Genomic DNA, 12,351 nt, shown 5'->3' with positions numbered 1-12,351 from the left:
ACTTGGGAGCAGGAATTAGAAAGCATGGCTTGATCCAAAGTAACTAGCGATTCAGGCCCAGGGACTGAGAAATGTGAAGGGGGATTGTCTCCCTAGCCCCCTCCCGTGGCTCCCACTGTTCTCCCAGCAAGGCCTCGGATCCTCTGGGAGGGGGGCCTCCATGACTGCCTGGCCAGAGTCTCCTGGGGTCTCTTCCCCTCGCTTCCTCTTTTCCTCTTATCCCCTCTCATCTCCAGGCCTTTATACAGCCGTCTCCCTGCCTGGCACACTCTCCCCACTCCTGCCCTCTTTGCCCTATTGACCCCTCATCTTCCTCTCTCAGTTCAAGCATGATGCCCTGTTGGAAGACTTCCCTGCCTGCTCCCCCATTGTAAACGGTCCTATGTAGATATTTCCAGAGACCTTTTCTACTTAGCAGTAGTCACAGTTGTAGTCATAGATATGTTTGTGTGAGGACTTGACTGAAGTGGGCTGCCCTTTGTAGATTGGAAAAAGGGCCTTTCTTAGTCATCACTGTACCCTCTGTTTCTGTTTTTAATATTGCCTGGTACAGACCAAACACTTTGTCAATATTTGTTAAATGGATGAATACATGCTTATATGTAAATGGATGAATAAATGCTTATATGTTTAAGGAAATGACAGACCTTAGGCATCTGTGAAAAGTGACCGGGTAGGTGTCATCCACCTTCTCAGTAGAGAAAGCAAAGGAGAGGTGCTGGCGGGGCGAGAGCAGCAAGAGCCATCTCGGTCAGGGTGAATGCCTAGAGAGCTGGCTCTTCCTAGCCACAGTCCTCCACTTGGAGTGCCTGGGTCGCCAAGGCAGCCTAGACACTCTCCCAGCCCTGGGTGCTGTGGCTGACGTTCAGAAAGCCAGAGCAAGACGCAGCAAGTCTTCTTCCTGGAAGGTTTGGGGCAGGTCCGAGTGGAGCTGCCTCTTCCTAGAGTGTGTGCAGCGTCCTCGGGGAATGGGCCTCCAGAACCCCCAGGGCATGCACTTGAGTTGGCCTATGCTGAGTCTTTACTCTGTGTTGCGCTCTACTCGGTGACCAGACAGTGACCTTGCACACAGGAGCCCTCAGCTGAGCCACCCTTTCTGAGCCTCCTCAGTGGAGGCAAAGCTCCATCTTTCCTAGACTCTGAGCTTTGCAAGAGCCAGCCTGTGGACACCATGGGAGAGGGGTCGAGCCTGAAGACATCTGTGGGAGGATGGCCTGGTGGGCAGGGAGAGGCCTCCTGGAGAGGCAGAGTTGAGGCACGTCTGATGGGGGAGCCCCAGTCGGAGAGAAGAGGTGGGCACTGCCCAACTGGGGCAGGTGAGGCCTTGGTGGGAGTTGCCAGAAGTTGGCTGAAAGGAAGGAGCCTTCATTAGGAGTTTTAGCCCTGGCTGGCAGGATGGGGAATGGAGAGAGGGGGAGTGTAAGGGAAGTTGGTAGACAAAGAGAAGTCTTGAGAGTAGATGTGGTCTCTCTGACATGGAGAAATTTGGTGGGAACACTAAATTTCTAAGGCCAAGGTCAAGCTTTAGTAGGAGTAGCTGGGACCAGGATGACTGGCCAGAGCAATAGCTGAGGAGGAGCACGTGGAGTCTTCTTCCATTGTGTATGAGTATGTGTGTGTGTTTGTATGTGTCCGTATGAGTGTGTGTATGAGTGTATGTGTATGAGTGTGTGTGTGTGTACATGTGCACACTCGCACAGCACCTTTGACAATAGGGTCATTTGGTGGATGCCAACTAATGGGAGAACATGTTGGGCAGGCACAGACTGGGCCATGAGCTCCCATATCCTGCTAGTCTTGGTGCTCATGGGGATGGGCCATTATAGAAGAAGGGGTGTCATGATATTGATGAGGATGATATCCTGTGGGCAGGGCAGGGACCCAGCCTATGGTATCATCTTTGGTCAAAGTTAATCTGGGGTCCATTTTCTCAGGGTGCTCATGAGCCACCTGTGAAGGCTCTTCTTGGAGAAGATGCTGGGGTGCTCTGAGCTGCCAGCCTATCCAGGGACTCTGAAAGGCCAACACTCATGTGAACCCCAAAGCTGGTGTCTTTGTTCAAATGTCAGGCCCTACGTTGCACTTGCCCCCAGATAGGACAGCTGGGGAAATGCCAACTTTGGGAAGCATCTCAGTGACACAGTATCCCTTGGTTTGGCCTCATTCCTCACGTGGGTGGGTTTTGACATGATGAATGAAGTCTAGGTCAGCAGTGTGCTGGCAGGGTGCGGGGAGGGGGCGGTAGGGCGAGTGAGGCCTTGTGTAAGAAGGGCACCTGTCAGGGAGAGCTCTGACACATGCTGCCTCCCCCCGCTCCCAGTGGCAGAGGCAGAGGCTGTTCCTCTGGGCCTAGCTCCCAGCAGCATCTCTAGTCAGCTCAGCATGAGCCACTGTGGTCCTAGAGGCCCGGGGAATGATGGCCCCAAGGCCATTTCCTTCTGGAAATGATGGCTTCCTTGTTTTCTCTCATTTTGAACAGTTCAAGCCCCAGGCTCACAAAAGATATTCCATCCCATTTCCTTTTTTTTGATAATTCATAATATTTTCATTGACATGTAGGCATCATCACCAGAGACTATTACAGTGTGAAGAGCTAACAACAATAAAGAACACGGAGAGAATTTAATCCTGTACTTTCTTCTTAATTTGCATTTTTGAATAGACAATGCATTTAAAATTCTGCAACAAAACAAAACAAACATGCTATGAAAAATTCTCCCTCCCCTTTGTTCACCCCCACTTAGTTTCTCCCTCCGAGTGGGTAACCACTCTGAATGTTTCTCCTGTTTCCTTCCAGAGTTCCTTTGTGTGTGCGCGCGTGTGCATTTTATATGCATTTTAATATGTATATGCATTATGTAGGATATATTGTATATGTATATTATATTAGTATATATTATATAATTACACAATTATATCTTAATATATATATGACATATATTAATATATGTATATTATATATAAGTTTATAATGCATGATATAAAACTTTATATAAAATGCATATGAAATCCTGTTTTCTCCAATTTTACACAATAGGTTGTAATTCTACATGCTGTGCTTTTCTGTGCTTATTTACTTTTCATATAATAATGTATCTTGAAGTTCTTTCCATATCAGTTCACAAAGGACATCCTCTTTCTTCTTTGCAACCACACAATATTCAATGGTGTGGCCACACCATGACTTACTTAACCAGCCCCTACAACATAAACCTTTGGGTTGTTTCCAGTCTTTTGCTACTAGAACCTGAACCTGTGTCACTTCCCGTATGTGTAAGTTCAACTATAAAATAAATTCCCAGAGGTGCCATTGCTCTATCAAAGGGAGTGTGCATTTGTGGTCTTGAGAGATTTTTGTCAAAGTGTCTATCATGGGTGTGTGACCAATAAGCTTCCACCAGAATGTCTGAGAGTATCTGTTTCCCTAACAGCCTTCCTAACAGTGTTTTATTGACTGGTCACATGATGTAGCAGCAAAAGACCCGGGAAGGGGCGTGAACTCTGGGACAAAACTGTACCTCCTGGGGGAATGTCAGTGCAAGAGAGATAGTGGCACCTGCTGATTAAGCCTTTGGTCAACCTGAGATTCAGTCCCCAGGCAAATCACTCGATCTCTCTAGACCTCAATTTTCTCATCTGAAAAATGGGAAAATAATATTGTCTTCATTGGGGTCATAGTGAGGATTAGATAAGATGATGCATGTAAAAAGGGCTTTGCACAGTGCCTGGCACGTGGCTATGGAAGGCTGGCGGTGCACTAACCAGCAGGTTGACTTTGGCCAGGACCCCTTTGTCTGCTTCTGAGCTCATGGGTCTCTCTGGGCCTCTTCCCAATCTCAGGGTCTGCCATGTCTTTCTTCAGCAACTTGTGTAAGCCGCACTCATCCTTCCTCTCTCATGCTCATCAAAGGTATTCAGGAGTCTCCGGTGCCAAACGGTCACTCACTGCCGGGCAGAGATTTCCTCCGGAAGCAGATGCGGGGAGACCTGTTCACGCAGCAGCAGCTGGAGGTGCTGGACCGCGTGTTTGAGAGGCAGCACTACTCGGACATCTTCACCACCACGGAGCCCATCAAGCCTGAGCAGGTATGCTCTGCGGCTCACAGCCTGCCATACCTCTACCCAAACGCAGGCCTGGGTGTCCTTCCCAGGCGCCTGGCTGCGTGTAGGTGGGAACGCCAAGTTCTACTCAGAGGTGGCTTCTCCTTGTTCTCGGCCAAACTTGGCTGGTCACAGCATCCCACGAGGTCAGGAGGACGTGTTCGAGGCTCTGGCAACTTCTTGCCCTGGTGCCTCTGTCTTTCCTGCCGGCCAGGAGGGGACGTGGCTCGTCCAGATGCTCTGCCATTGCTGAACGGCGGCCTTTCCCAGGGGGTGTAGTGATCTTTAGGGCCACTTGAGGTGGTCTCGGGTCATTATCCTGTCAGAGTGAAGGTGGAACCCTGTAAGCACCCTACGGCCATATTATGGTGGTCCTGGTGGGTATCCACTGTCAGCTCTCTTGTCAGGTTGCCCTGTCATGCTTGTAGAGGCTGGAGCCAAGAGTCTGGAAATGAAGTGTCTCACTGGACAAACACCCAGCTGAGTCATTTGCAAGAGAGGGAAGGAAGCAGGAGAAGGCCCCTTGCTGAGCAGCCCCCCTGCTCTGCCCTGGAGTGAACCAGTCTCTGCTTATGGTCACAGAGATGGGACCAGAAAGTGTCTGCCCAGTGAGAGGCTCTTGGGCCTGGATAAGGTCCAGATTCAATTCAGGAGACTAGTTCCTGATGCCCAGGCTATGCTAGGCCCTGGGCTGGTTTCCTTGCTGGCACACGCCGTTCAGACATGACCCCTGCCCGCCGAGAGCTCCCACATGGTGGACGAGTCGGAGAGCCCTCTGAGCAATGACATTCTCAGAACTTTTCCATCTGGTACTGGTGGTGAGGACTGGCCGTGCTGAGCTTCCTCTACCTGCTAATTAGATGATGCTTCTGAAATTTTCTGAAAGAGCCATTCAAAATCACATAGGCTGTATGCACATGCTCCGTGGAGAGGAGAGGTGCCAAAGGAGACTTTGGTGATGAGGAGTGTGCAAGGCCTCAGGGCCACCATCCTATGACAGTCTGGCCACCTCTCAGCATTTCCTCTGAGGGCTCAGGGCTCTCACAGGTCATTTATAAACTTTGTTTTCAGACGGGGAAACCAAAGCCCAGAGAGGCAAAGAGACTTGCCTAAGACCACACAGCAAGTCGTATATTCACTTCACAAACATTGATGAGTGTCTACTATGTGCATGGCACAGAACCAAATACTAGAGGTACATTCATGAACAGACAGGCTTGGACCTGCCCTCAGGGAGTCTACAGATGTGTGGAAGAATCACAATAGACTAACCCAAAGAGTTGTGGATTATAGATGCGCTAGGTGCCGAGGAGGGAATGTCGGAGGTTTTTCAAAAGCATGAAGCAGAGACTGAGCTGGCTTGAAGGGTAAATGCATTTATGCTGAGCCCTGAGGGAGTTGGGCTGAATTAGGAGAAGGGACATGGGTGTGGGAGATTGTGTCTGGCAGAAGGAAGAGCAGTGCCAAGGCCCTGAGGTAAGAGAGAGAGGGGAAAGAGTAAAGAACAGAAAGAAACCCAGAGGCTGTGCTTTAGGGGCCGGGATGCCCAGAGGGGTGGGATGTGGTGTTGGAGAGATGGGTCTAGTCAAGTAGGCTGTGGTCAGGGTTTTGGTCTTTCTCCTACAAGTGGAGTAAAGTCTCCCCCTTTCCCTCTGGGAAGGACCATTGTGTGGGTTGGACGGACCTGAGCCCCCACACTCTAGCTGCTGGGCTGTAGGGAGAAGTGTCTGTTTCCATCACAAACAGCCTCTCCCACTGCCCAGAGCCCTTCTGAAATATGGCCAAAGCCACATCTCATCTGACACAGGAGGAGAAAGAAGAGGAATTCAGCCAGGAAAATTCTGAGTGTCCGTGAGGATCATGGGAAACACAGAGCACATAGTGTTAGCACTTGCAAGCTTTCAGCCTCCACCTTAAGAGGTCCAGTGCAGGCACAGGGTTTGTGTGAGGTCATCCAGTCAGTGAGTGGTGAGGAGCCCGGGCACAGGCACAAAGCCTCTAGCAGCCTGCACCAGCCTTCCGTAGCCCTTATTTTCTCAGTGAAGACCTTCAGTCTCAGCGACTGCTTCCCTCTGTGTTTCCCATGATCCTCACGGACACTCAGAATCGGAATCGTAGTTCATTCGGTTTAGAATGCCCAGAAAGACTGGGCAGAGACTACAAGGCTTCATAATTGGGAGGAGTCCATCCACGTATCCATTCATTCACTCCCTTGCTCAGACACTCATGTGCTCATTTAGCCAACACAGCTCTTGCATGCTGGGCTGTGAGCCTGGCACAGTGTCAGGCACCCAAGGGAGGGAGGATGAATCAGGCACCAGCTCCCAGCGGCAATATGATGGATTCAGACACTGCAAGGCAAGGGAGAAGGTTCTGTAGCCCTGATGAATGGAGACGGTGCCTCAGCGAGGAGCACCAAGGGGGATGTTACGGAGGAGGTGTTGGGGGACAGGTGGCTAGGCCCATGCAGAGATGGGGCCTGTTGGAAAGGAGACCTGAATTACAAACATCGTGAGGGCTGTTCCTAGCAGTCTGGCTGTGTGGTGTCCTTCAGAATGAACGGACACGGCTGCAGGCCTGTCTTTGACTGTGTGGGCTGAGGCGGGGCCTGCAGGTGAACCTTGTGGTGGGATAATGACTGACTCAGGGCTTTCTGGTTAATCTGCTTCACCTCCCAGTAATGTGCGGTAATGAGGAGAGATGGAAGGTGAGGCTGCACGGCTGCCGGGCACACACACAGGCACTGGACTATGAATGACATACCCTCGCTCCTGATTCCCAATCACTTTGGACAAATGATGGTCCGAGCAAGGGGCTGCAGGCTGGGAAGGCAGGCACGTCAAGGGTACAGATTCCTTGAGCCCCCTCATGCTTGCTTTTGCCTTGCCTTGTGAGCCCCTGAGCAGGCAAGGAAGGGGGCCTGGAGCTCTGGCCACTGAAGCTGGCCCCTTCAATTGTGAGCGGAACCATGACTCCAAGGGCGAGGGGCCCAGGTACGGGCCTTGCTGTCAGTTTCATCCATTGAGCAGCCTGGTGGGGAGGAAAGAGCATTTGCTGGCCTCGGAGTTGGAGTTTGACTGGAGTCCTGGCTCTGCCCTAGTGGGCAAGTCATTTTTCCTCTGGAATTCAGTGTCCATATCTGCAGCAGCAGTAATTGTGATTTTGATAACAAGAACAGCGGCAGCAGCGGCAATAACAATAACAACAGTGATCTTCCTCACCAATGCATGATACTGTGCAGTTTTCAAAGACCTTTCACATCCCTTCTCTCGCTGGACTTTCAATGGAAGTGCCTGCTAAGCAGGCTGGGCAAGATTGGTGAGCCCCATTTTACAGATTGGAACATTCTTTTCAGCACATTCATGCATGTTGAGGCCCAGGAGGCTTCTGGGACTTGTCGAGGCCACAGAGCTAGAATTTGACCTCAGGATCTTCATTTTTCATCCCATGTAAGACATCTTGCCCTCTGTCTTCATGTTCCCCAAAGATTTTAGAAGCCAGTTTTCTGATTGGCTGGTTTTCAGCATTGGCCTTTTGCAGTCAGAGTTCACCTGTTATTCCAGAACCTTCAGAGACTTGCCATAGGCTTGTGTGGTCAAATCCTCCTAATCACCCACCCAAATGCCCATGGGAAGAACTTTCTTCAGGGCCAGGTTGGGGTCCTGCCAGTTACTTCCATGAGCTCAGAGCCCACCCTCACCTTGCTGCTTTTCCCGCCAAGATCTATCCCGGGTGTATGAGCCCAGCCTTCTCACTTTTACAGGGGAACTTAGTAAACCCTTGACCCGGCTGGAAGGGGTTAATGCGTACACACTCCTGGGGCAATGAAACACTTCCTTTTAAAAATGGTTATTGAAAAAGCAATTCTGTTCTCCCTACATGTGGAGTGAGTAAAAATCACCTTGGAGGAGAAGAGGGGGGAAAAAGTAACAACTGCTGGTGGCCTCATGCCTGTGCGTGCGTATTTCTGTTTCGCACAGTGAAATCTGTTTCAGTAAAACTCGAGTTGATGCTGCTGTGGGCGCTGTGCTCCTGGAGGGAGCTGGTCCCTCCTCTGGCCTCGCAGGAAGGCTGCCACCGAGCACAGCCTGCCGTATTTACTCTCGGCAGACTATTAACCAACACCAGGCTATTAATCTGGCTTTTGAGCCTTCACTAAAGCCCATAAAAGCTCACAGTTGTCAAATGGAGTTCATTTTAATTTCCTTTCAATCACAGTAAATTATTCAGGTGATAAATCAGCTGGAGCAGCCTCCTGGCTGTAATAGAAACCCTAATTCCTGGCTAATTATCCAGCCCATTGCTGCCAACAGATCAATACGGGCACAAAATGGAACGGGCCCAGGGCCCTCCCTCCCATTGGGCCAGAGACAGAAAGACAGCTGGGGAAGCGGGACGTGCTGCTGACCTCCTGGGAAGTTCAAAGGTCACGGGGGGTTAAATTGGGAGATGGCCTGTCCCTTGTCTAGCAGAGAAAGCCACCAGAATTGCCTCCTGCTCGCATATGCTTTGCCCTCTGAACAGTGGGATTTCCCTGGACTGGTAGGCTTGGGCGAGCATTGCCGACTCCTGTGGGCTTCCTACTCCCGGGAAGGGGCTGGGTTGTGTTTTCGAACATGATGAGTTTGGTCCTTGGGGATGGCCTTGAGCACCTACCTACCCGAGTCAGAAAAAGGGCTGGGACTGTGGGGGGAAAGATGAGGTGCCAGACATGGTTTCTTTCTTTAGGGAGCTCATGTTCCTGTGTAGTGGGTCTGTGCCCACCAGGAGAGGGGGGGATGTGAGGAGACGGGCACGCAGGCTGAGAACGGGAAGGATCTCTGGAGGAGGTGTCATTAGTGCTGTGCCTTGAGAGGGGGCAGAATCCAGATCTGTGGCGATTGTAGAGTTGGCTGGGGAGGGCATTCTAGGCAGAAGGAACAGTGTGGGCCAAGTCTTGAAGAAATGCAGGTGTGGCAGGGAACTGCAAGCTGGCCTAGGAGGTTGGAATGCAGGGTGAGTGAAATTCAGGGACAGGGGCTGGAGATGCAGGAGGCGACTTAAATCCCAGAGGGCTGGAATATGCAGGTGAGGAGGCTTGGATTTGCTCTGGGAACAGTGTGCCCCAAAGAGCCCTAAGTCTCTAGTCTGGACTACTCTGCTCACCTGGAAGCAACCTTCACTGGGGCCTCCCGCCTCTTGTCCTGTCTCTGCTGCTACTGTGGGATCTCTGTTCCCCACATAAGAGCCCCTCAGGGTTTCCTCCAACTTGAAACCCAACCTCAGCCCTTTATCCCCACCACGACCCTTCACATCCCTCTGCCTGCCCACAAGATGCTCTAGCTGTGGCCGGACCTGACCCCTCACTGCCCCATATGGGCTGGGCTTCTCCTTTGTTTGAGGGGCCACAGACTGTGAGCTGGCACGCACATGGCGTGCACGCACACACTCACACAGCCGCAAGAATGCAGCCTTTCTAATCGCCCAGCTTACATGATAAACATCACAGATTCTCTGGGTAGCCATTCCTAGATTTTTCAGTTTGATGCTCCAGAAAGATCTGCTACTACTTAGGGGATTTGTGACCTCCTGCCACCCAAGGTACCTGTGGGAAAACCCTCCCCCGCCTCCCCCCGAGTTGGAGAAGCTTCTATCTATAGGCATATACTTTACCATCAACTCAATTCCATCAACTCAACTCTGGTGAGAAGGAGAATTTAATGGTTTGCATTTGACTTCTCTGATGAGGGCTTGGTGTGCAGGAACTTGGGTATTGAAGGGAAGAAGAGTCAAATGTTTTAGAGATTAAAGAAGCAGGTGGCTACCCACCCAGTTGCAGATGGAGAAAATGGAACGGAGTGGGGTCATGGCTGGGCCTTTCCTGGGGAGCAAGCACGGTCTGACCTAGTTGCCAGCTGGAAGTCTGAGAACCTGGAGGAGGACTTCGGATCCCAAGGCACAGTGGTGCAGCCCAGGGTAAACATGGCCCAGTGAATGTCCTGGGCTCTGACCAGTCAGATGAGTGCCTTCTCCCCGGAAGGAGGTGATAGCAGCAGGGAGAAGGTAGGAGTTCTTTTTCCAGTTCTTCCCAGCATGAGGAGGGGAGGTAGAAGCCCCCTCTTTCTGAGCTGGGATGCTTAGACAACATTTAACTTGGATGTCATCTTGCCTTCGGAAGGAGATAATGGCAATGCTGGAATTCTTGCTCCCTAGATCTCCAGAGGTACTGGCTGTCTCTAGACCAGCCATACTCTCCCCTATCCTTCTACTGTCATCATCTCAAAGTGACGCAAGGCTGAAAATTACTTGGACTCTGTGGGGCCTCGGCCTTCTTTACTTTCTCTGCTGACCAGAGTCTTATCTGGGGGTGCTTACTTCTTCTTAAAGAGCTTTAAAAGTTTTTCTAAACAGCTAAATATGCTGAGTATTTTTGTCTTCCCGAAAAAATCACTGTGCCAGATTTGGAAGACTGGGGAATATTTAAGAGAACACTGAGCAAGTTCCTTCATAGTGTAAAAGCACGGGATGGACTCCTAGGCTCTCGTGATGGCTCTTGGGATTGCCATTTTTCTCTGGGTCATGGTTTCTGCTTTTGGGGTAGGCGATGAGACTGGGTCATCCTTGAGATCCATTCCAGATCACACATTCTGTAAGAGATAAAACAAATCAGAACCCCATCTCTTGTTTTTATTTTGACTTGTTTACAATTTTTCCTCCTGTCTGTTCTACTCTTTTAGATGACAGGCAAATTCTGTGTATGTGAGATGTAAAGATTACGAGCGAATTGTCAAAGAGCTGCCTGTGCTTTGCTTGGATGTTCTTTCATTCATTTATTCATTCAATCATCCAAGAAATTTTTACAGATATGTTATATCAGTGACATTGCCCACCTGTGCTGTGCCATGTGGCATAAAGTAAGAGCAACGGATACAGCCAAAAATATTGTGTGAAATTTGACTTTTGAATAGAGATATTTCCCCCTGAACAAGGTTAACCAGTTTTTGCAATAAACAAAAGACAATAGAACAGGTAATTTCAGTTTTACAGTTTGTTTGTTTTGAGAGTACACTAAAAGTTTGGCTTAAGAAATATGGCTATTCACAAAGCTCTTTAAAAACTCCAAGCCTTTATTATTTTGTAAATTACCAAAAAAAAAAAAAAAAAGGAACATAGATTTCTGGTTTTGATAACAAGGTCTGAACAATTGAATATTCCCCTCCCTTCTCAAACAATAGAAATACTGGATCAAATGTAACAATAAATTATTTTGATATATCAGAGGTTTAAATAAAAAGAGAGAAATCCTCAGAAGGTAGGAATTAAGAAGGAGCTCAGAGCCAGAATTTTAAGTGTATGAACTGTGGTCCCAGTGGCCCAGGACACTGGTCCTGGATATAGTTCCTCATGAACAGGGGCTGGGGTTTGATGCTGGTGTTGAGACAAAGGATATGGCCTTAGACTTATGTGATATGGGAGTTGGAATATGAACTTCTGCAAAAACCTTGAAACCTGGAAGGACTAACCTCTCCATGGAATAAGTGCTAGGCATTTCACCTACAGGCTGGGGAAGCCTTATTTTGCATGGGACTCAGAGTGGAACAAAAATTTCCCATGGGAAGCTGAAATCGCAAGCTGTACCGTATACAGACATCATATCTCACTTTATATCATTCACAAGAAATGCAAGAAAATAAATTAATATGAAACTAGGCTCATATTTCTTGAGATGCCTAGTAGAAGCACATGAAAAACTCTCGTCTGGATCCTTCTACAATCCAGTATGTACAGATGATAACTACTGAAGGTGAGCTCACAATTAAAAACTTGGAAACGACATAAGGAAATGAGGGCAAGTTAGGAGACATAACAGGAAAATCAGTTCTCCAAGAACCTAAAATAGAAATCTGAAAGAGACTATGAAATGACTAAAGATATGAAAAAAGGACTAGCAACATTACAAAAGAATAAAACATCATGAAAAAAGGATAATCAAGTTAGAACAAAACAAATTTCTAGAAATAAACATTTTAGTCATCAGAATTTTAAAAATTCAACTTATTTCTTTAAATACCAGATAAGACACGGTTGAATAGAAAATCAGTGATTTGAACCCTGCTGGTGTGACTCAGTGGTTGAGCACCGACCTATGAACCAGGAGGTCAGGTTTGATTCCTGGTCGGGGAACATGCCTGGGTTGTGGGCTCAATCCCTGGTGGGGGGGGAGGGTCTGCAGGAAGCAGCTGATCTATGATTCTCTCTCATCATTGATGT

The 12,351-nt window shown here is 49.0% G+C and overlaps 1 protein-coding gene across 8 annotated transcripts in view; it reads left to right on the top strand.

The window, feature by feature from the left end:
* Window positions 1–12,351, top strand: part of PAX5 (paired box 5) — a gene marked incomplete at both ends in the record, with an annotated part of 152,562 nt that overhangs the window by 57,310 nt on the left and 82,901 nt on the right. For all 8 annotated transcript variants that reach the window (XM_080669473.1, XM_080669472.1, XM_080669470.1 and 5 more), the window contains one exon: window positions 3,911–4,086. In XM_080669473.1, the coding sequence (XP_080525599.1) occupies window positions 3,911–4,086 (176 nt within the window). The remainder of the gene's footprint in view (window positions 1–3,910; window positions 4,087–12,351) is intronic.

Source organism: Plecotus auritus (assembly GCF_963455305.1).
Source record: "Plecotus auritus genome assembly, chromosome: 5".
NCBI classification, from domain to species: domain Eukaryota; kingdom Metazoa; phylum Chordata; class Mammalia; order Chiroptera; family Vespertilionidae; genus Plecotus; species Plecotus auritus.
This window is presented reverse-complemented; position numbering and strand designations above follow the sequence as displayed.